The 25,515-nt window shown below is 40.1% G+C and overlaps 1 protein-coding gene across 1 annotated transcript in view; it reads right to left on the reverse strand.

Annotated features, from left to right (window-relative positions):
* Window positions 1-325: 325 nt before the first annotated feature.
* LOC117303421 (kinesin-like protein KIF14) overlaps window positions 326-25,515 on the reverse strand; it is a 32,410-nt gene continuing 7,220 nt past the window's right edge. The window contains exons 13-26 of the mRNA XM_033787613.1: window positions 25,113-25,185; window positions 24,858-24,932; window positions 24,025-24,111; window positions 23,633-23,843; window positions 22,566-22,657; window positions 21,722-21,874; window positions 21,126-21,232; window positions 20,435-20,520; window positions 19,906-20,118; window positions 19,234-19,445; window positions 18,630-18,791; window positions 18,064-18,204; window positions 4,733-4,967; window positions 326-989 (exon numbers count right to left, since the gene is read on the reverse strand). Of these exons, the coding sequence (XP_033643504.1) occupies window positions 682-989; window positions 4,733-4,967; window positions 18,064-18,204; window positions 18,630-18,791; window positions 19,234-19,445; window positions 19,906-20,118; window positions 20,435-20,520; window positions 21,126-21,232; window positions 21,722-21,874; window positions 22,566-22,657; window positions 23,633-23,843; window positions 24,025-24,111; window positions 24,858-24,932; window positions 25,113-25,185 (2,155 nt within the window). The 3' untranslated portion in view covers window positions 326-681. The remainder of the gene's footprint in view (window positions 990-4,732; window positions 4,968-18,063; window positions 18,205-18,629; window positions 18,792-19,233; window positions 19,446-19,905; window positions 20,119-20,434; window positions 20,521-21,125; window positions 21,233-21,721; window positions 21,875-22,565; window positions 22,658-23,632; window positions 23,844-24,024; window positions 24,112-24,857; window positions 24,933-25,112; window positions 25,186-25,515) is intronic.

Here is a 25,515-nt window from a genome sequence, read left to right on the forward strand (position 1 = left end):
ACAACGCACAAACAGGTATACTTTTCTAACATTGGGCCATAATTCATAAAGCCTATAAAAGCATAACAACTTGTATCGACCTTTGCGTACAAATCTTCGCTCCAATGCAGATCCATTTCGCCTTACTTTTCCCATGACTCACAGTAAGGCGGGAGATCGAACATTCACTGTTTCAGCAGCTAAAGAGTGGAATGAACTTCCCTCCTATATTAAATCTGCTGAAACAGTGAATGTGTTTAAGAAGATTCTTAAAACCTACCTCTTTCCTAATTGATTTTTTTGTTGTTCTATTGTTGTTTGTTTGTATAATGTTTAATTTTTTGCTCTTTGTAAATGCTGTGATATGGTTTTACCATGAATAGCGTACCTAAATGCTTAATAATCTTGCTTAACAGAAACTGATTACCAGCCTAGATTCCATAAGGTTAACATTGATCAAACTGGTGACCCACTCAATATTTTGCTTAGGAATTTTGCTAGCTTTATGAAATTGGGTCTAGGTAAAGATATTTGTAAAGTGGTTAGAGGATGACGGCTAAGCTCAAGTTAAGAAGGCAGCCAAGCTATGTCGACAACTCCAGTAATTTCTGAACATTTTTTTTTGCTGGCCCCTTGTTCTCCCTTATTCTAGACCCAGAAGAAAATAACAATGTGAATAAATATCCTACAATCTTAAAACTTTTAATTTATCTGAGTACCTACGCTATCCTCTTCTTCAACGCTCCTCCCAAGACTTTCCTCGCTCTTCAGGAACTCTTTGAATCTCGCCAGGGACTGAAGAAGCTGCTGCCCAGCAAGGGACACCAAATGGTTTGGCCGACAGGCCAAGGTGTTCGACGAAGCCGCCGACTCCACTGATGCGTAGGAGCAATCGCTGCAACTCGGTGTCGGCAGGATGCTACAGGAAGATGAGGTCAAGGTCAGGTCGGAGGACAACTGAAGAAGGGCCTCGAGGTTATTGGAGAGTTGGTCCCAATCGATTTCATCACCTATTTAAAAAAAATAAAAATAATGCATATCTGTGATGAGTTTCATACTCCGCTCTCTCAGCAAGTCAATCGGAGAAAACACATATCAAACATTTTGTTCACAAATTAAGTGGCAATCAAAATGAGCAACGAGTCAGAACCTAATTTCTGCTAGCAAAACTTTTCTACGCTTAGCAAAATATTTTGTGCCCTTAATATTTTGTGTTTATTGTCCACAAAATGAAAATTGGCTTCTTTTTTTTTTTTTCTTTTTTCAGAAACAATTAATGTTAAAGAAAAACAATATTGACACTATGAAACTTAAAACTGTATTTTTTAACACAAGGGCATCCAAAAATTTACTTTAAAAAAATAAACATGAAAGAACAAGAGAAAAAATTACTGGCTGCTGTTTAAAAATAATACGACTGAAATGTGGTAGAAAAGAGTTTAATATCAATTGGTTCTGCACTACAAACTTCTCAGCCTCCTAAAGCTAGCAGCTCTATGACATTTCTATGGTCCTCTTATGAAGCAATATTCGCACTTGTGAGAGATTAAGACAAGTATTAAAGGCAGTGGACACTATTGGTAATTGTCAAAGACTAGCCTTCACAGTTGGTGAATCTAAACTTATGCATAAAATAACAAACCTGTGAAAATTTGAGCTCAATCGGTCATCGAACTAGCGAGATAATAATGAAAGAAAAAACACCCTTGTGCGTTTAGATGGTTGATTTCGAGACCTTAAGTTCTAAATCTGAGGTCTCGAAATCAAATTCGTGGAAAATTACTTCTTTCTCAAAAACTATGGCACTTCAGAGGGTGCCGTTTCTCACAATGTTTTATACTATTAACCTCTCCCCATTACTAGTCACCAAGAAAGGTTTTATGCTAACAATTATTTTGAGTAATTACCAATAGTGTCCACTGCCTTTAAGATCACATTAAAACAGGGCCTGACTTCATAGAGCTGCATGAGCAGGAAATATTGACTACTAATTTTCTGCTTAGCAAAAATAAGCAGGATACCATTTACAAATAGTACACGTTACATGGTGTTTCAACTGACCTTATTCTGGAAAGTATGTTGTGCTTATCTATTAAAGATTATGCTTAGGCAGCTCTAAGCAATTAAGCCCAGCTGGTGCTTACTGAGTACAAGAACAGGTGCTAAACGAAATACCTCTACGTCCCCGACCCACATCCCCGCCCCGACCGCGCCCTTTTCTCAATTCAATACCACAGGATGACTTTACATTACTTCGTAATAAACACCCCTTTGTGCCAACTCATGAATCATGTTAAACAAGTCCCCCGTCTAAGAATACGTCTACGAATATGTCTTAAGATTGTCTAGAAGCTCTCACCCCATCAGAGAGAGGCTCAGACCAAGCTTTCCCCCCCGGGGGGTCTTTTCTTGTCTTCTCTTGTCTTTCACGAATCACCTCCGATCCTCACAAGCCTAGCCCCGACCCAGTAAGACACGTTTGTTTAACAGTAAGCCCGGGAGATTTCCTGGAGTGGAAATGTGGTGATATACTGGCTTTGATTAACACATACAATATCACCTCAGAGAAAGAGTGTTACAGAGAGCTGTTCGGAGTCGTTGGCGCTTAGAGTAAGTGACAACACGAGCCATGTGGGGGCAGTATGATGTCCCGTTGAGTCATCAATATTCGCACCTCATCATTATGTCAATCCGAATAATTTTCATGTCAAATTTCGGGATTTTTCAGGGATCAGTAACGCCACCACACGTGTGATGACGGTGCTGAAACAAAAATGGTCCGATGGTCCAAGTACGAAGTTCAACATTGGTTAAGACATAAGCAGCGTCGGATGATTGCATCATCAGGGGTAACGATGTAGTTATACAACAGGACTTGAGCTTCATTCGTGTGGGGCAAGACCATTTACATTTTGCAAAAGGGCACTTCTATTGGAGATTAATTCAGTCTGTGGGACTATTTATTCTGTGGGAGTACATTTTTCTGCAGAATCAGGGAGTGTCGAAAGCTCTGGTACACCTGCCATAGCCTCTGTGTGAGTTCAGGGCCCTATTACCTTGAGGCTGCTTAAAGTAGCTAAGCACAACGAAACAATGCTTACCAGAAAAAGGTTACCAGCCAAACTACCATATCACATGTACATTTTGTGACTGGTATCCTGCTCATTTCTGCTAGCAGACAACTAACAAGCAAAATTGTCTGCTTAAGCAGCTCTATGAAATTGGATCCAGGCCTGTTGTGTGGTTTATGCTTTTGCCACAGAAACACCTCTTGAAAATTACTCACAGTAGCAATTGCTGAATGCAAACAGCATTCACAATCATTCCTTTTTCGAAGTTTGAACCCCCTAAAAAAATAGCCAACTCTGGATAACCTTACTCCCAGGCCCCTCATGAATGACACCTCCTTTTTAATAGAGAGGGAATTCTTTAATCCCATTTCTGTTCAAGGATTTGATCATTCAATCTGGGGGGATTAGGAAGAAAATCCACAGGCGATTAATGGTTCCCGAACTCAATTTCAAGAATAAAAAGCTTTACAGCAGAAATTAACGCTTAGAAAATGGATTGGGTAAGCGAATTGGGGAGCCCCATCATAATGTACACTGCAACTGTATTCATAAACCCCAAATTGCCAAAGGTGAGCTGAAGAAAGAAGGAAAATAAGACGGAACAAAGACTCTCTAAAGGTGGGTCTTGAGAGCCAGTTTGAAGGCTGGGACACTGTTGGAGGTTCTGGCTTGGATAGGTAAACTGTTCCATAGTCAGGGCGCAGCAATGGAAAAGGCCCATGACATTCTTGACTGGTAACCCGTTTGATGCTTAGCACGATTTCTCTGTGCTACACAGAGTTGCTTGCTACACAGCTGGAGTAAAGTGACCGGTGACCTTGGCTTAGGGAAACACTTGTTTACATTAATCAGATCCTCAGCAACATGTGTATGTTGTGGGAAACATGTGAGCATTAGGGTGATGTATGGTTTGTTGTGATACGGGCAAACACAAGCGATGTGCGTCAGAGAGCGCTAAGCCCCAACGGCCAAACAGATATATCAAGGGGGATATCTTGAAGTTTGCCATTGCTTGGTTACCAGAAATGCGTCATGACTGCAGCTGGGCCGGTAAAAGTGCAACGGCCAACAATGAGTCGCCAACAATAAGGCTGTATTATAGGACAGCCATTTTTGGCTTGCTCATTCAAATCATTGTTCCCAAACTGAGGCTGGAAGGGAAAATAGTCAGGGCCCAATTTCATAAAGCTGTTAAGCAGAAAATACTGCTCGAAAAATTCTTTGCTTAGCAGCAAAAAATTGTGTGGGGCACCAGGACCATTTACAACAATGTAAACTAAAAGTGACTTTGGCTGGTAACCAGTTTTTGCTAAGCAAGATTTTTCTGTGCTTAGCAAGTTTTATGTGTACAGGCTTTATGAAATCGGGCCCAGGTCCCTTTTTTAATGTGATGATCATCGGCATTAATGACTGTTATTTCACTCGGTGAAGTCTGGGCCCAATTTCAAGAATCGGCACTTACGGAAGTAACGCATGCTCACGTCAAGCGACTTTCATGGGTTAGCAGGGAATTGTTGCTTGTGCACGACGTACTCCATGTAACTTGGCGTTATTTAAATTTACAACAAAAAAATGTCTGTGAATTTTTCATTGTTGGCCTATTTTGTCTTGTTTAAATCCATAATTATCTTTTAGACAAACGACTCTTTTAGCTTAATTACATAACATTTGACAAGCCTTACCTGACTCCAGCGGACCCATGATTCTATTGATGGCACACATGGCGCTGGTCAAGTCCTCCGTCTGTCTGATCATGCTCCCGGCCCTTCGATAGCTCTGGCCGTAGGCACTGACTGACCGTCTGTCTCGGCCGTCCAGCACGCTGGCCAACTCAAACTGGATATCCTGGCATTTGTGAAGAAGAATCTTCACCGATGTGGTCGTCGTGAGGCAATGTTGCAGGGCACCGTCTGCAAACTGGAAAGGAGAAGCAAGAGTTCACAATTAAAGTATACCTTTTGGTTTTTGGAGCTACTTGATTGTCATGGCCCGAGTGGTTAAGAGCACCGAATTCAAGTTCTGGTGCTAAGTTACCGGAGTGTGGGTTTGAATCCCGGTCGTGTGACACTTGTGTCCTTGAGCAAGATACTCTACTATAACTGCTTCTTTTCACCCAGGGGTAGAAATGGGTACCTGCGAGGGTAGAGGTTGATATTGTGAATAAAAAAGCCTTTGGAGCGATTTAAACTGTTGCCCAGGTTGAATACTCCCAAGGGAGCTGAGAAACATTAAAAGGGATGTTATTGCCCTATGACCAGGGCACTAATGTAAAGCGCATTGATACGGTTATTGTGAAATGCGCTATGTAAGAATTGGTTATTATTATTATTGATTGTTTAAATCCTTTATGTTAAAAGGTAGATGCACACAATAAAACCAGCACCTGCTAAAAGTTTCATCAAAAGGTGGTCACGTTTTTGAGATATTGCTTAAAATACGGATATCCACACTGGAAAACTATTACCTAATAGGAATTACGCAATCTAGAAGCATTATTATGGTCTTGTATTCAAACTTTGGTAGATAAACAGGTTACTCTTCCATAGTCAAATTACTTCAAAGTGAAATGTTTATAAAAATGCATTACATTATCCAAAGCTACTGTACTTTCATTTGCCATTTAAGTCAGTACCAAATAACTTGACAGACCTACAGGTCTGAAGTCTTTATCATGTCCAAATATTTAAGTAAGAATTTAATTACCTCTTTGTCTTAAACTCTGTTACTTCGAGGGAGTTGTTTCTCACAATGTTTTTACTATCAACAGCTCTCTCTTGACCATAACAAAGTAAGTTTTTGTGTTAATATATATTTTGAGTAATTACCAATAATGTCCAGCCAGTGTTTTAACTTATTAAATCTTCAAGCTCATTTGCTCATAAACTCTTTGCTCATGCCTTGCACAATAAAACAACTCCAGTCAAAAAATGCACTCTTAAAAATTTGATACAACACTGACCCGAAGTCAACAAAACAAAAAACAGCCATCATAAACAAATTTGTTTTCCTCAACTGCCTCTTAATTTGAGAAATATTTGGGGCTGCAGTTACGGGGTTCGTCCACAGCCGTCATAAATCCATGAAGCATTCTTTGTATGCCCAGCATTGATTAGGGGGTTGGACCGTAACACTGTTAAGTCAGAGTACCGTTATGAGTTATGATCGGCAGCCACTAACTTAATATTGCCAGAGTCGCTGGGGAGTTGAGGGGGGGCTGGGTTATGGGGGGAAATAAATAGGATACGTAGGAAATGTTTTTCCATAATACAAGGTCAGTTGTGGTGGGGAGATTTTTTGATGATTAGAGAGGTATGGTTGGGTAATGACAGCAGTCATTTCCAAAAGTGGTGAGGAAATAGGGCACTTCTTTTCATGTGTCCATAATGATTGTTATTAACACAATTTGGGTTTTTTCTACATACAACTGCAAACTCAGTGATTTTTTATGTTTTTGAAAACTTTTCAGGGAACTTGAAAAAAAAGGGCAACTTGTATGCAGTTTGGAGGATACAATTTTTTAAATGCATTAGAAAATGTTAAATTTGCATCGGGGATAAAAAAAATTCATTTTTTAAAATTTGAGAATTTTTTTTTTTAAATGCAAGTCACCAGACACACAATAGCCCTGAAGGCCACTTCAAGGTGTGGGCTACAATTGTTTTTTCCAGAGGCCGTTGCCACCTACTCCTAGGGCTGAAACAGGGTTACCCCTTTTACAGTCCATACGGATGTAGGCTTGGGTATCATAAGTCCGAAGCTTGGCCGGTAGAGCAGAAAGCACTACCTCCCCAGTTTTATTAGCAAGTGTCACGACCGGGATTCGAACCCACACTCTGCTGATCAAACACCAGAGCCTGAATCTGGTGCTCTCAACCGCTCGGCCATTAATATTGTTTATAATGCCATAACAAGTGTGTCCACCTAACACAAATGCAAACTGGTGGAAGTGACTCAAATTTAGTTTAAGTATAAGAAGAATTAGGTTAACAGTTTAGAAGATGTTGTCAGGAAGATTTGCGCAACAATCGGGAAGATATTTAGAATGATACTCAACATACAGAACATTTTCTGTAATCAAAGAAAATTTTAAGGAAACTTTTTGCAGAATCAGGGGGAGTTGACAGCTCCATTTTTAATTACTTTTTCACATTGATGAGAAAGACAGGGATATGATTACAATTCTAGGCTAGTAAACATTTTGAGCAACAATCCCTTTGGTCTTTGATAATTGTTTCACCCAAATTTCAAGCCCTGAGCACTCAGTAAAGAATCAAATCATTTTTTGTTAAAGAAATGTAACCATGATAGTTCATTTCATCATTCAAAAGAAGACACCAAATTAAAGAAGCAATTCAAGAGGAAATTCAAGAAGCAATTCATGAAGGAAATTCAACCGCATGGAAACCACAACAGGTGAAGTTTCTGAATTAAACTAAATCCCTGATCTGAAAGATCTTGGGGGTACATGACCAAAGGAGGGGTTGTGGGGAGGGGGGCACTGGACCACCACAGCGAGTTTGAGGAGGGACCCGGATTGGTGTGACTGATGGGTGACTAAGACCCACATGGTGCATCTTACGAGACACTTCCAAGGAAATTACAGGAGGCACTTTTAGGTTGTTGAGAAACCGTGAATAAGAAAGTAGAAGCACATGAGGATAAGCTACCCTATTGAGTTGTCTTATTCGGTTGAAGATGATGGCAACAACGGATCCATTCTTGTGGAGAACCTGCAAGTAAGAATCTAGTGCTAGGATATTTTTTTTTTTTTTTGCAAGTCGCCAGACACAAAAGGCCTGAAGGTCACTTCAAGGTGTGGGCTACATTAATTTTTTTCCAGAGGCCATTGTCACCTACTCCTGGGGCTGAAACAGGGTTACCCCTTTTAAAGTCCATACGGATGTAGGCTGGGGGCCGATTTCACAAACAAATAAAATTAATCGCAAGACAATTTGTCAGTATACTAGAGTGATTTGTATTGTGACGACACACGCTACTGAGCAACTCCGATTGATAGGCAGATCAATCTTAAAGGCAGTGGACACTATTGGTAATTACTCAAAATAATTATTAGCATAAAACCTTACTTGGTAACGAGTAATGGGGAGAGGTTGATGGTATAAAACATTGTGAGAAACTGCTCCCTCTGAAGTGGAGTAGTTTTCGAGAAAGAAGTAATTTTCCACGAATTTGATTTCAAGACCTCAAGTTTAGAATTTGAGATCTCAAAATCAAGCATCTGAAAACACACAACTTGTTGTGACAAAGGTGTTTTTTTTCTTTCATAGTTATCACGCAACTCCGACGACCAATCAATCTCAAATTTTCACAGGTTTGTTATTTTATGCATATGTTGAGAAACAGCAAGTGAGAAGACTGGTCTTTGACATTTACCATAGTGTCCACTGGCTTTAACTCTTTATGAAATCTGCCCCTGATTATTTATTCTTCAATTATGTCCACATCAACGCAAAAAGATAAATTCATAATTCATGTCACAGTGTGGTCAAGTGGTTAGACAGCAGGCCTTGCAATCGCAAGGTTGTGGGTTCGAATCCGGCCAAGCTATAACCACTGATTTCACAATGACTAGAGTGAGTACTGTCGTCTAGTTACTGAATCACAATTTCTTGATTTGTGCTATTCATAATCATATATGTAGATGTTAAACCAATGTTTGTATGAGAGAGATGGGCTTTTGTCAGCTTAGCATTTATATCCCCTTGTAGAAGCTTTGCCGAGTTCCTTTGTTGGGAAGTTTTGTCTAAACAAGCAAACAAACAACCCAACAAAAAAAAACGTACATATCAGCTTAACATTCTTTGAAAGTAAAAAAATCTACATTTTTGGAATCCCCATTCCAATCATAATCTCTTTCAAATCTCACTCCATTGGATTAAGACTCAATCCCTCCCTTAAATTAATCCCTTCCTGATCTCAAGCCCAATAGCCTTGGACGAGGTCACCCCATGACCCCGTTTCACCATAAGTCTGGTAGGAAAACTCATTAGCTTCTGTGATATATGGGTGTGTTTGGGGCTGTGACCAGACAGACCCAATTAAACCCCATAAATAATGGTTTTCACAACAACTGGGGTATATATTACATCTACTGTTGACAAACACCAGAGAACAGATTGACACAATCCCAACATCAAAGGGGCAGCTTGACACACTTTTTACAAACACAAATTATGACACAAAGATAAAAAGAAAACAAATTAGAAACAAGGGAATCATTCAAGCCAATGGTACAAGGTGAGAAGAAACTTTTTGGCAACCAAATTATCTCATCTAACTTCACACACCTTTAGTTGGAGTAATTAGAGTAATTTTGTTTGGTTGGTGACCTTTTATTTTCTAGTAAGTTTTTACGGTACATATTGCCAATTTGTTGTGCTCACACACTTTATGGAATCCCCCTCCCACAAACACATTACTTAGAATAACAATTGAGTGGAATCTTGGCCGGTAATCTGATTTTACTAAGCAAGGATTTTTTTGCTTAAGCAAAATGTTGTGCTTAAGCAGCTCTATGAGATCGGGCCCTGGTGTTGTCTATGATCCCTTTTCTTTAATCTTTGCTGTTAGAAACATTATTGTGGTGTGCAATCACAATGCCAAAACACTGCACAAGTACAGTTTCTAACTAAACAAATCACCCCACCATCTTTTACAGAACCTATACAAAATTTTCCATCTGTGCCGATTTAATTTACAAGGTCCGTCTCCTCACTCATGGTTAACTTCACAACCAGTTCTACCCCCAAAGAATCAAGGTCCCGCTGATGAAAACAAAGCAGAAACCGAGAATCCCCCAAACTCAAAAACCTCAAAACTCTGAGCGACCATAACTCATTCCTTCCTCAATCCATGTGTTGCCACTGATCAGCCAAACCCAACCGAGACTCATTAAAACACTGGACCCCCTCGACAAAAAAAAAGTGGAACAAAAAGGGTCAACTTTGCTCCCTACGATCACAGATTAACCATCTTTGAGGGGCAACAAGGGGGTTGTTAAAGTTTTTGGAAGGGGCTATTTTCAGGGGGTGAATGATGTTAGCCAGTGAGTGTCTCCAACAGACTGGACACTAAATCAGAGTTTTTGAGGACAAAACGCCTTATGATGATAAAACAAAAACCTTGGGTACCGAAAAAAAATTAATTGGAACAAGTTGTTCCAGATTTCTGAACTTTGTTTGTGGTCTCAGCAGATCGAAATCTGAGATCAGATGTTAATTTATAATAAATTTATCAAAAGTTACAGCATCATTTTTTTTTTTTCATCTTGGGCCACAAAAACTTACATCTTTTAACTCCATGTCCGTAACCACATTACTTCAAAGTGAAATGTTTCTCAAAATGCTTTATACTTTCGAAGGCTGCGCTAGGCTTCTAACCAAAAGTTTTTTATGGCATTAATTTTAAGAGTGATTAATAATAATAATAATTAATAATTTTTCAATTTATATAGCTTTACATTAGTGCCCTGGTCATAGGGCCAATAACATCCCTTTTTAATGTTTCTTGGCTCCCTTGGGAGTATACAACCTGGGCAACAGTTTATATCGCTCCAAAGGCTTTTTCATTCACAATATCAACCTCTACCCTCGCAGGTACCCATTTATTCCCCTGGGTGAAGAGAAGCAATTATAGTAAAGTATCTTGCTCAAGGACACAAGTGTCACGACCGGGATTCGAACCCACACTCCGGTGAAAACGCACCAGAACTTGAATTCGATGCTCTTAACCACTCGGCCATGACACTCTACAAAATGTATGTACCTTCCCTTTAAGGCTACAGCTACGGCTAAGGCTAGGTTGTTGCCATACGTTGAAGTAAAGGAAGTCCTAAGCAATACTCTTTAGCAACGGTCAAAGCCATAGTTGCAAGTCAGCCACAGCCCTTACACTGCTTTAAAATGGCTGAACATTTATACTGCCAAACATTGCCCAGTACACAACAAAATAGTCTTTAATCCACTATGACAAACTTGTTGGTTTGGGAAAAAAGTCTGTCCTGTCAAACTGGAAATGCAAATTGGTTTCAACAGTGATGTGTTTATGGGGGGCTCGGCCAGGCTGTATGATGTTTACACTCACTAACGTAAACTGGAAGGCTTGGAGCTAAATCTGGTTTGCCTATACAGACTTTGGCTCACTTAACGCTAATTTGCGAGAATAAAATAGAAAGCAACAGTAATATGGTTTCCAGCACATTTGCGGCGGAAGCTTTTTTTAACTTCTTTCCAGGCGGGAGTGATGTCAGTTAAAGGACATCATACTTCATTGTGACACTTCAACATTCACCACCAAATAACACAACAATTAGGGGAAAATGTGATAAAAAAATAATTACGAAACAACCAAATGGGTTTACCAACCTCGAGAAGCCGGGGGAAAAAAATGTTTTCGCAAGGTATTAATCTAGCAGGGTTAGTACACTTTTTTGCTTTCGATATAAAAAAAAAACAGAATTTGCAACTTAACTATTCAGGGGGCTATCAAAGTCTCTCAGGACGGTCAGAGTTTAAGAAAGTGCACTCTAACGTTGCACTTTTATTTGCGAACTAATTCAAACTTGTTTTTCCGTCGAATTAACGATCCAAATTTTCCATGTGTCTTCACGCCAGAGTATTTTTCATATTGCTGCCAACTTTTGTTTATTTTGTACCTCAGCTGTCCCAGTCATTCAAAAAAATAATAAATAAATTTGAAGAAAATAATTTTGCGTGAGAGAGTCACATCTTTCATTTTGCGAATAGTTGCTTTTATTAATTACATAACCTGTACTTTTATGAAATGTGCACAATTTGCACTCACTGGAAGAAAACAAGTTGGAGTACATTAGGTCATAAAAAGTCCAGGGAAATTCAAGTTATCACTTCGCGGGAAAGTCACTAAACCTTTCTTTTTTGGGCCTTAAAGCCATTATACACTTTCGGTACAGAAAAAAAAAAAATTCACAGATTTACAAATAATTTACAGGGTTTACAGAAGGTACATGTAATGGTGAAAGACTTCTCTTGAAATATTATTGTAGAAATGCTTTACTTTTTGAGAAAACATTAAAACAATCGATACCGAGAATTACGTATTTATTTTAAACACATGTCGTGACACGGCGAAACGTGCGGAAACAAGAGTGGGTTTTCCCGTTATTTTCTCCCGACTCCGATGACCAATTGAGCCTAAATTTTCACAGGTTTGTTATTTTATATATAAGTTGTGATACACAAAGTGTGGGACTTGGACAATACTGTTTACCGAAAGTGTATAATGGCTTTAAATAACAGGCCTCGAAATAACCATCAGCAGTTGCCATGGTGCCCTGTGTTTTTGCTCTCTCAAGAAAATTTTGTGAAGGCTCAGAATATTACGAGAAATCTCGGAATTCAAGACAAAACACAAGGAGAAATGTGATAATAAATAGTGAAAATTAAAAATCAAACTATTTAAAAATAGCAAAAAGAAAAAAAAATCATAAAATAGTAAGGTGAGACGGTGCGGGCGCTGTTGGTGAATTGGCGGCGGTGTGCGTGAAAGGAAAACGAGAAACGTCTTGCACCAAGACTAGGTCACAACTCACATGACAAAAGTGGGCAAGGAAAACTGAGGCTGGGGTGGACATGACCTCAACACTAGCCGTACACTTAAAAAAAAAAAAACATAAATGAAGAAATAGCACTGTAAGCCTACTTTTATTCATCCACAGACCTCACCTTACCCCTGTCCATATATTTAGACTGGTACACATTCACTTTTGCACAGGATATCACTACCTTGCATTGCCCCCCTGTCTCCTTGATCCATTCACTGACCACAAGCCAGTATCAGCTGGGTGAGGGGGGGGGGTGCAACCTGTCACCAATCGTAATTGATTGTATCCAATGTATACTAGTAAAAAACATCCATTTAGACTCAAAAACAAATTTCTCAGCGGCAAAGAAATCCACCCTCCCAAGAGATTCTCAAACCGAAGAAAAAATGGAAGAACAAAAAAAAATGGAAAATCTTGATGAAGAGCCAGAAGCCAGATCGTGGTTTAGAAGAAATGTCGACTCTGATTAAGTCAAATCATATTTCTAGGATTCAGCAACCATCTGTTCCAGGTCCACAGCAGGGCTCAATTTCATACAGCTGCTAAGCAAAAAAAAATTTGCTAAGCATAAAATTTCTTCCTTGATAAAAACAGGATTACCAGTCTAATTTCCATGTGATTTTCAGGATTTATAAGCAGACAACAGCTGAATACCAGTAACAAGCAATATGCAACAAATCGAAATTTGGTTGGTCATCCTGTTTTTATAAAGGAATAAATTTCATGCTTAGCAACTTCTTGTGCTCAGCAGCTCTATGAAATTGGACCCAGATATTCACTGAGAAGGAAATGTAATGAATCCCCCCCCCTCTCTCTGCAGCAAGCGGGGGTCAGCCCGAGATGGATGGAACATCTTAGACATAGAGACAATTCCCAGGATCGGGGGATGATGATATTTACGATGGGATTTGCGGAGCTAGGAAGGATTGTTTGATGATCGTCGTGGGGATCATTTTGATGACCTTACTGGGATTGTTTTTTAGGACGGAGGGGATCTCGATGACAGATTTGTTGTCAGAGGGACGGCTAATATGCACAGATTACTTGGTTACAAGAATTGGCTGGATGACATCCTTTCAAAGAAGTCAAGGTCTTGGTGAAACAAAAAACTATTAAAATAAAACCTCACAATAAATGAGTAAACAAAGAGAATTTAAACTACTTGTAAAGTGTTGGAGCTCTTCATTTGAAGTCAATTTTGAAGTCAGTCTTGAATTTTGTCAACCTTCTTCCCCAACTGTCACACGAGAAATAACACAAACGAAAAAGCAAAACGATACCAAAAAGCAAATACCGCAGTGAGAGGCATCCAGCATGACCCAGTCGAAAAAAATATTATTCAATAACAATGACAAATAAACCCTTTAAAATTATTTGTTTATGACATTTTTAGACAAGTGGTTATTATTTGAAAACGTAGACAAAGAAACAGTTTTTGTGTTGACAATTCTTCAAACTGCTACTCCTATTTGTTTTTATCTGTATACTGATGTATGGAAAACAATTTGTCTACTCAGTACTTTCCAGAGTTTTGTAAAAGATACTTAGATACGTGTACAAATAAACAAATTCATTCATTCACATAGAACGGCTGCTGATTTGCAATCTGAATGCAAGTCATATTCCTAAAAAGTACCGTTTTAGAAACATATTTTGAGATAGAACGAGACAAACTACATGTATTAGACAAATAAGTCTCCAAGTGATTAATGTTCAAACTTCAGAACAGATCAAAATCAGCTGATTGCCGTCTTTAAACTGGAACAACAGAAGTTAAGAACCATGTTGAAACGGGTCACTAACACGATACGGAAACCATCCTTAATCTTTGTTTCATTCAAAACACCTGGGACCAGAACCACACCTGTCCAAAACTAGCCCCCCTCTTCCCATCAAATAACCCCCCCCCCCTCCCCCCAGCCCATCTTAAATCAGAATCCATGTCAAAACTTAAATGCCGACATCACTCGCGGGCCAAAATTAACTCCAGGAAATATCTATCTGTTCCCGGTAATGTAGCACTGAATGCAATTAGCTCGGTGACATTCAGAAATTATCTCTCAGTTTATATGAAGTCATTTCTCTTGAATGCCCGACACCCCCCCCCTTCTTCGATCGTGGTGGATTATCTGCAGCTATCAATGGAGGGAAAGACAGGGGGTAGAGTAAGTACAGGAAAAGGAGGAGATTTGCTTTCCAAGCGTCGGGGATCAGGACTTAATTTGTACGTAATAGAATTTGCGATCGAATAACAAAATGTTGTCAGAGGTTTAGCTCTCTTGGGTGTTTGCCCAACGAGGTGACAGACAAGACTGCTGTATCACTTCTTGGATGGGGTAGAGGGTTGGGGCTGCTATATCACTTAAGGATGGGGGGAGGGGGGTGTTTGAATAAGGAGGATGAGGGGGCAGGGTGGGAAGGATGAGGGGGCTGGGTAAGGAGGATGGATGGGGCTGGGTGGGGGTAGTACTGTATCACAGATGAAGGGGGCTGGTTCGGGGTAGTGCTGTATCGCTGCAGAGAAACATTGGCTTGGGGTAGAGGGTTTGGGCTGCTGAATCACTTAAAGATGGGTGTGGGGGCCCTTGGTAAAGAGGGAGGCTGGGTGAGGAGAATGAGGGAGGGCTGGGTGAGGAGGATAAGGGAGGGCTGGGTGAGGAGGATAAGGGAGGGCTGGGTGAGGAGGATAAGGGGGGCTTGGTAAGGCGTAGTGCTGTATCACTTGATGATGGGGGGTTGGGGAATGTTAAGGAGGATAAGGGGGTTGGATGAGGAGGGTGAGAGGGCTGGGTGAGGGGTAGTGCTCACGTAAGGATGAGTGGGGCTGGGTACAAGCAACATAAAAGGGGAATTTGTTTCCATTATCAGGGCGATTAAAATGAAAACTCTCACAAGACCATGGAAAGATCGGTTTATTTTCAAGGAACTTTCTGCAGAATTAGGGAGAGTTGGCACCTGCTATTAGGGTTTCCCCTTAACATTCTCAGTGACTAGCCAACAGGACGAGTTAGTAAGCTTTTCACACTTGTCAGTAATTCATTAAATAGGGATGCTTTTTTGACCACTGAACAAGCCAGTCTGACGGTATGGAGTACATTTTGACTGGTCCTCAGGTGTTTTAACTGCCACTTTGGCAGCGGACCGTTGTTTAAAGGAGAACCCTGCTAATGCTTTTTTAGAAAGAGGTTCTTGGATCGCTGAAGGGATTTATGGGAGTGGAGCGGAGAGTGGGGGTTAGGGTTGCTTTGGGTTTACGATCAACTTTCTTGAAGGTTGCTAGAGCTTGACAGGGATTTCCTTCTTAAGAGGTATCTAGCCTGAGATGTTCGTGGATAAGACAGGGAGGGGATTTGAAATAGTAGAACTGTGAAACCATGACAATGAACAAAATGATTTGGCCATTCCTTGTGGCAAAAATACTGAAACTGGAGAGGAAATATCAATTATATGAGTGACTTGGTGGTTTTTTTTTCTTCTCAATGTTGTCTGATGTCTGTTTAACGTCCAAAAAGACTTACAGTGTCTTAAAACGACTATATCATGCTTGATAGTAGGGCAGAGAGTACCCCCCCCCCATACTGGGCCAATGCACGCCAATTGCGTGCAAAACAAGTAACTACTAGTTTCACAACAATCATCAAGATATATAATATGCACATTGAGACATTCAAAACCAAGAAAAAAAGAAAACACCAAATAGAAAACATTCCAAAGACCTTTTTCAATTCAGCGTCCCAGACCCGACACTTCACTGCGGTAACAAACGCAATTGCCTCCGACATGCCCCCTGGTCATTTGCCTTGGTGCCCTTGTAGTGCTCCAGTAGAAATTTACAATTTCCTCGTAGGGTGCCCTTAACCCTGGAGAAAATATGCCTTGGTGCCCTTGCCCTTTCAAAAACGAAACATACAGGCCTGGCATCCTTTGTCCAAACTTCCAAAATGGGGTTCACAATGCCCCTCAGTTTGGGGGAGAACATTGCTTTAATTTAACAAGTTGGTTGTACGGTACCAAGATATATAGTTGTCATTTGCCCCCACAGTGACCCCTTCCTTGATGACCCCTGTACGTGACCTTTCAGGTAAAACCATTCAGTGAACGACAAAACCCACTTCAGCATGTACTTTCAAACTTTCTCAAACTTCGTGTCTTGTGTAACGACCAGATTGCATCCCCATCTGGCACGAGAATCAAAACTAATTGCTTATCTGACGATGACCATTTCGAAGCAGGTGGAGGTCTCATTAAAAACTACTCATTTCGGCTCGGCCCTTTTTTTCTGTCAGAAGTTTAACAAAATCCAAAATGGGTTAACCACGATCTATATACCTGAGGGGGTTGGCTATTCAGCTGAAAAATGACAATGCGGACCCCCAAATAGCAACCAGTCAAAGGAAATGTCACATAGTGTTAAAGTCACATTGGCAGGGACACATCCTAAGACTCATTGGACATCAAGAAAACCCAAATCCGCTTTTCAGAGTTCTCACGGGCTCAATTATGCGGCATTTTGGCAGTTGTGGAATTCCATTAATAGTGGAAATAGTTACAATAGTTTGCTCGATCGATGACTGAAATTCCAATGGAAATATGGAAGTTCAATGGACCGGATGGATGGCCTACTTTCATCACATGAGGGCGCTCTATTCAAAAACCATTAGCTGTTTGTGTATTGTAAAGTAATGAGTGGTACGAAATATTCTAGAACATGCCAAATATTTTGGTGGTACACCATGCAGAGACATCTGTCAGGAAGAGGTTTTGGCTCTTAAGAGATGACAACATTACGACAAAACTACGACTGGGATCACGTCCACGCTTACGATACACCTGCAGCCGATTTCACGAAACGCTAGGATTAATCCTATCTCGAGTTAGGACGAGTAACCCGTCCTAACTTAGGATGGGTTCAATGCATTTACAATGTACATTACATTGCCACAGTCCTAACATCTTTGGATACGGAACTGAACTCGTCCTAAGTCCTAAGATTAATCCTAAGTTGGGAGAGTTTGGTGAAATCATAAACTGTACACCTTGGAAGTGGCAGCAGAGGGATAACATACTCATCCAAGAGGGCAAAGGTCAACAACAGGATGAATAGGGGACAATGTATATAATGTTCAGTTTTAGATGTGGGAGGAAAACCCCAATTAATAAAAAAAAATATAAAAATAAGGTTTATCGCGATTCGGAACCGCAATACAATATGGGTAGGCAGATGGGGCATTTGCTATTGCGGTGTACATGTATGTTGTCATGCACGACGTGCCCACGCATGGCCTATATCTTTGTGTGGGTTCAACAGAATTTCGATAAACCTTATCGGGTAGGGTCGGTAGACCCAACCCACCTACAAGCTCTGAGGTGGAATTCGAACCGGGGTCTAAAGAAGTGAAAAGAAGGTCTTACCTGAGACATGTTGCTGTCCGGTCCGAGGGTAACTTGTAGAGCAGCCTCGCAGCTAGTCACTGCATTCAGACCTCGCTGTAGGGTCTTATCAATTAAGACATCAGCACCGTTCAGGAAACCTTGCTTCAATTCATGACCCACCTGCCAAAAACAAAATTGTTAAAATGTAACTTAAAACAACTTCTCTTAACAATTTTTTTAATTTTTATTTTTTATTTACCAGACATGCCAGAGGTACAACTGCTCCATTACCCAATACTTAAATCTATAGCAACTCCTCCATTATACACCGTTCACACATAGACGACGCTGAGTTCTACCATGATGGAGAGGTGACTGAGAGCGTGGTCAATCGTGGGCCAAACTGAGTTTTTAATACCAAGTCAAGACCATTCCAAAGATACGGCCCCAAAAATCTAATTGTTCTGATAGTGTATGTCGTGCGGGTGAAAGGATTGAAAGATTGTACCCATGGATGAGAGAAATACTTCTGTGCCTTGAACACCCAGCAGGGTGGATACGTGCGCATTACAAGACTTATTTATTATTATTATTATTATACTCACAGCAGTGTCTTCCATTTGACCGTTCTCTTCCCTGAACATGACGAGTTCCTCCTGGCCCATCATCATGGAGACCTCACCAATCAGCTTAGCAAGGAAGATCAGGCACTGGTGGATCTGGGTGGTTCCTTCAGCAATCATGCTATCAATGTCCCCCTCATAACCCTGGAAAAAAAAAACGGAAATTCAGTATTCTCACTTGGTGAATCCCAACCTATGAATAAAATAACACGTCTGTGAAATTTTTTACTCAATTGGTTATCGAAGTTGAAAAAGAATAATGAAAGAAAAAACACCAATTTATACTTTGAGAGATGCCTAATGAAAGGCTTTATGTCTGAAGTATTTCAATACTTGAGTGGGAACATACATCTTTCTCAAAAATGCGTTACTTCAGAGGAAGCCGTTTCTCTACACTATCGATAACTCTCCATTTTTCATTACCAAGTAAGTTTTTATGCTAACAATTAGTTTGAGTAATTAATAATAGGGTTCAGTGCTTTCAACAACTTTTCATTTGCAGGAGTTAAAACTGATCAATATACCAGTATCTGAAGGGAGATAAGAAAAACTTGAAAAAATTGAAAAGAGAAAAAACCCAACCGACCTGTAACACTTTCATCAAGTGACCTGTCATCTTTCTTGCTGTTTCAATCAGCTGCTCCTTGATGTCTTTGTGCGACTGATCCTCAGCATTTAGATTTCTTTTTTTCTGGTAAGAATTGAAATCCCACAAGGGGATGAGATTCCTCAGAAATTCCATGGAGGTTGTGGCTTGGAGGAGGAGGTTGTCGACACTTGAGGCGCTGGTGAGATCACCTTAAAGCCATGAAAACAGGAAATGGTTTTGGGTTAAAAAAAATAATTGACCGGGCTTCTGAATGGCACACTGGCTAGGAAGGGCTAGATAGCTCAGTTAAACTCCTCCAGTTTAAAATAAAGTACATCAACATGTTAAAACATCATAAAAATGAAAAAATAATGGTGCTCACATTTTCGAGAGGTAAAAAGTCATGATGAAACATTTTGCAGATATTAAAAGAGGAGCTTCAATGTCAAAAATCTTCTTTTTTTTTGAGCACTCATTCTTTTAACACAGAGAGAATCCTCATAAAAATGGAGAAAAATTTGTTTTCCCCATTTTCATAAAGACTCTATATATTGGAACATAAGTGGATCACAAAACTGAATCTGACCTTAGAGCCGCTCAACATTTTCAACTGCCAAATTTTTGCTAAATTATGCGCATAATTTATCTGCTGTTTAATTCGGTGCTCACCTGATCCATTCAACGCTTCATTCCTTGCTCTACAGGCGTCTTGTATACCAGTCACAGAGGTCTTGATCATCTGCATGTTGGACATGATACGGTCAGGCATGGTCTCTGTGTAGCCTCTCGGAGGCGTCATGAGTGAGGTTTGGAGGAGCCTCCTACAGAGGTTTGTGAGGTTACTACCTCCATTGACCGAGTCATTCCTGTTGGTTGCACTCCCTGTACAAAATTATTTCATTATTTCAGTTATTTATACATTTTTTTTTTTTTTTAGATTAACCAATACTCTACATGAATCTCAAAAACAAAACCCAAACATCAACAAGATTAGCCAAGTCTGGGCCTATGGTGATGATTATTAAGAGTTAATTAGTGTGGCACTTGGCAAAAACTTTTACAGAAATTAGGTAGTCAACGAAGAGGTTAATCTTGTACAGAATCATACGAGTGGTCTTAAACAGCAAACCGTGACTTGCGTTTTGCAGATTTGTACTTTGAAGCTCTTTGTGAAATTAATGATGATTTCTTTACTTACCAAAGCTGCTATTAGACCCAGGTCTGGATGAGACACTGCTACCTCCGCTGGTCCAGCGACTCGGGGTAGAGGATCCACCAAAACACCTGTTCAGTCAAGAGTGAAAAGATGTGTAATAACTTGTCTTTTTGCCTTCTGCCTGAACATAAAGGCTGAGTCACACTGCAGCGATAACGATAACTCACAACACAAAGAGAACGCATTCTAGTGGTTGAGTTGCTCTATGCAGAATATGCCCATGCTCATTCAACCAATCGGGGGCATGCATTGTTAACAGTCTTGTTTTTGTTATCGAGGCCTGTGTGACCGGCCATTAAGGTTGTTTGTTGAAGACCTGTAGTGTTGTCAGTGTTCATGGTCCTCCATACCAACAGCTTATCATCATTGGAAAGAGAAAGATTAGACCTTTCCAGTGATGGTTAAATAAAATAGGGTTGCTACTTTGCAAGCCCTTCATATTGGAAGTGGAAAGATCCGAAATGGCAAACACTAACGGAGTGCCATATTGCTGTGAACAAAAAAGTAGTTGGTTTACCGATCGCAATTTAGTTTCTGTGTGCACATACATAGCCCATGCAGTTGAAGATTTTCAAATGGTTGGTAAAAACTCACTGAAGAATGTCTTGAAAAGCAGGAAGGTTAAAGAAGAGGAAATCAACACATGGTTTCACACTTTTTATTCTTCACTGACCTTTTGAATGGGGTCAGTGGCGAGTCAATCTTGTAGTCTTTCTCCCAGTCGTCATTCGAATTGTAGAAGACATCATCATCGCTTGTGTGTCTTCCCCTCTCAGCATACTGTGTCAGAAAAACATATGCAAGGCGGCTTGAAATGAGTCTAGCAAAACTGGGATTTCATTGAGTTTGTATGTAATTGGAATAATTGGTACTGACTGTACTATTGGCACATTGATGCTGTGATCGCAGAAATTTTGGAATGTTTCTCTGACAGCCGGGTATTCTGAGCCAAAATTATGTTATTAGAACGGAGTGCTATACACCTTTATCATAAAGCATTTTTCTGACTCTGAATCTTAATTATTTAGTTGGCAAGGAATCCAAATGGAAACATCACACCAACTTTTTATGGAGAAAACAAGAAGAAATTTTAGTTTTATATATTGGAGGAAAACCAATGTTGGGAAAACACAAGCAGTCATGTAGGCAATTGAATAACCCAATCCACATGCTAGGGTCCGGTCCGGGAATCCAACCGGGGTCCACAGAGGTGAAAGAGAGGGACAGAAACCACTGCGCCAACCTGACTGCCCTCGGTTCACACCTCACCTTGAACAGTTCTCTCATCTGCAGGAGTTTGTCTTCAAATTTATCCAGAGACCAGAAGGTGACGATTCCAAGACGATTATTGGTCACCTTGATTTGAAGACCTGCCGAGCTACTGGCGCCATTACTCGATGATGCATCTTGGCGATTGAAAACCTGCAAATAAGAGACAAGAACTTATCGTTTAAAAGGTCTGTATGCGATTTGTTATGCCTCTGAAAATGATTGGCAATACAAACTTACTTGGTTAGTAAAAAGTACAGCAACTTTGGACAGAATTATACACTTTGAGAAAATTTTCACTTCAAAGTACTTTGGTTATGGAAAACTATACATCTTTTTATCCCAAAAAATTTGAATCTGAGAAGTTGTGTTCCTCAGATGGTACTGTGTACTACCACATATTATTCTTCCTGCATAGACATTTGCTCCAGCATTCTGTTTGATATTAAAGGCAGTGGACACTATTGATAATTACTCAAATTAATTTTTAGCATAAAACCTTTCTTGGTGACGAGTAATGGAAAGATGTTGATGTTATAAAACTTTGTGGGAAACAGCTCCCTCTGAAGTGCCATAGTTTTTGAGAAACTTGAGGTCTCGAAATCAATCATCTAAACGCACACAACTTCGTGTGACAGGGGTGTTTTTTTCTTTCATTATTATCTCGCAAGTTCGATGACCGATTGAGCTCAAATCTTCACAGGTTTGTTATTTTATGCATATGTTGAGATACACCAACTGTGAAGGCTAGTCTTTGACAATTACCAATAGTGTCCACTGTCTTTAAGACTAACTGGCACTAGAATACAAGGCTGTACTAAGAGGCTAGCTATAAGATACTCACAGTGTGCTTGTTCAGTTTCTTACTGATATTGTTAGCTTCTTGAAGCCACATGGAAAGCTGCAGCAGACCTCTCCTACTCTTGGTTGTAGAAGCTACGGGGAAAAAAGTAATATTTTATGTTTCATTTCATTTCATTTCATTTTATTTGCCAGCAAACATGAAAAACCACAAACATGTATTAAAAAATTGCACATCAAAGATTTACAGGAAAAAGAAATACAATGGTTATAAAAAGAGAACAGCTAAAAATATGCAAAAAACACTAGCAAATTACTGAGAAACTTGGCCTGGCCGCGGGCAGATATAAGGATTGTGTAGGAAACACCTCCAGTGGGGGTGGAACACAAAACACTACAGACGAAACAAAAGACAAGAACCCTGGCAGGGAAAGCCAATAGCGACAAAAAGTCACTTTCAAAGTGGCTGACCTTTTGGTTCGGGACAATAACGAGAATTAACAAGACACACCCTCCACAGGAGGAATACTTTTTTTTTTTAATGCTTTTTGTTAATAATTTGTTGAATGCAAAAATCGCCAACAACAAGGCGAAAGCCATTCCCGGTAATGGGCTACAGGAAGAACAAATTTAATTGAAAATACCTCAGGGGAGCTGACAGCAGGAATTGATATTCCTCTTAAAACAGTCTAATTTGAAGGATGCACCAGGCAAGGAGTTCCAAAAGAGGCATAAAGCTGTTGGAATGGCTCTTTGTTCTTCGTCTCAGTAAAGCAAGAGTGTATGGGTGAGAAGAAGCAGAAAGCCTGGTTTCACGCTCACACATTATGATAGGTGGAACCAGGTCAGACAACACTGATGGCGCATCATGTCGGAACTGAACGAACGTCACCATACTGAACAGACTATTACACCTGACTCCACCTGCTTGCAGACTGACCTGACATGACCTGACTTGACATGAAAGATCACTGACCCTACTGACCTGACCTGACCATACTGACCAGACCATTCATTGAGGTTGTTATTTGAACAGTTTGAAGTATTCTTACAGCACACCTTGAAATAGATTGGAGCAAATCAAGAGCGTAATACTTAAGAGCACCTTACCTAGCTGTGCCACTCCTTTCTTCCTGGCCTCCTCCTTGCTCTCCTTAGCCCATCTCATCTTGTCCATCTCGGTCTCTGCTTTCCTCTTCTCAATCTCCAACTCATGGAAGATGTGCGACTGATAAGCCTCCGTCTCCTTGAGATCGTGCTGGACTGCTTGAACTTCTAGCTGTAGCCGACGCCTGCTGCTTGATAACTGACTCTCCAACATCTGAAGGAATAGCGTGGATAACATGAAATAGACCCCTTGCATTTGACGTCACAGGTAGGGTTGGGATGTTTAACCAGTTAACTGTTGAACTGTAGCAAACCACTAAAATCTGTGTCTAAATTCCCTAGAGGGGTTAAACAAATTTAACAGATATTTTAATCCCCCCAATCAATCCAATTACCTTATTCTGTACATTGAGTTCTTGTATCTGTCTCTCAGTGTCCTCTCTATTATGGTCTGAGTTCTCCTGTTGCTCCAGCTGCTGATCCTACAAAACAATTCAAATCACAATCAATCCAATTATTATTAAGTTCAGGGCCTAATTTCATAGAGCTGCTTAAGCAAAAAATTGTGCTTAAGCAAAAAAATCTTTGCTTAGTAAAATCAGATTACCAGCTAAGACTCCACTCAATTGTTATGCTAAGTAAACAACAGCTAAATACCAGTCACAAGCAATGTATGTGGCATGACATTTCTGCCAGTAACATGTGTAAAACAAGCAAGCTATTTCCGCGCTTAAGCGATTTATTTGCTTAAGCAGCTCTATGAAATTGGCCCCTGGTGGTTAGGTCATTAGGGAGTGGGTTTGAATCCAGGTCATAGTCGTGGCCGAGCAGATACGAGCACAGAACTCAAGCTCTGGGGCTTTCTCTTCAGCAGAGTCTGGGTTCGAATCCCGGTCATGACACTTGTGTCTCTGAGCAAGACACTTAACTATAATTGCTTCTCTCCACCCAGGGGTAAATGGGTACCTGTAAGGGCATAGGTGGTTCTTGTGATTGATTTAGCTTAGTGCACTACATACATGGAAGCAGTCTGTATACTCCCAAGGGAGCTGAGATGGTTCAAGGAATGATATTTTAAAGGCCAGGTGACCAGGGGTAATAATGGAGGACACCTGTCTTTGACACTCATGTTCTTTGTGTGATTTAAAATGCAATTAATCACAGAAAATGTAAAATTTCATAACAAACAAATTAAAGGAATTTGAGGTTATTTAATTATCGGTCTCACCAGCTGCATACAAAGTTGCTGTATTTTGGACTCGTACTGTTTTCTCTGTTCAGACAGTTCAAGTTGTGCTGCTTCCTAAGAAGTTTTTAAAGAGAGAAAAGGTTTAACAAAATCATCAAATTATAAACAAAGATCATTCATTTCCACACTTTAACCCCAAGAATATAACCACATTGTCCGACTTTAAATTTGACATCTACAAAGATTTACAGATGTGAAATGTAGTAACCAATTTGATTGAATCATGTATCATACCTGAGCTCGTCTGATTCCTGCAATTTTCTCTTGATGGTTTTTCAGCCGTTCCTCTTCCAGCTCTGCCTCCAGCCTGAAAATAATAGTAATATTTGATTGTTTACAATTCTAAAAACATTTTCACAAACGCTTACAAATTTTACAAACAGTAACCTCATATAACTTTTTTTTTTTTTTACCCATACACCGATGTGTATTAGCACTGTTTACTCAGTACTTTCCCCCCGAGTCCTGTGAAAAAAATAACACAGGCATGTCACTCGGGTTGGATTCGAACCCACGACCCTGGCAATTCTAGAACAGTGTCTTACCAACTATACTACTGAGGTTTCCCGGTAGCTAGAGGCAGTTTGAATCCTATGTTTTGGCAGCGGGTACCGCAATGATTATAACAGATGTTAAA

Source organism: Asterias rubens, chromosome 19, assembly GCF_902459465.1.
Source record: "Asterias rubens chromosome 19, eAstRub1.3, whole genome shotgun sequence".
In the NCBI taxonomy this organism is placed as follows: Eukaryota; Metazoa; Echinodermata; class Asteroidea; order Forcipulatida; family Asteriidae; genus Asterias; species Asterias rubens.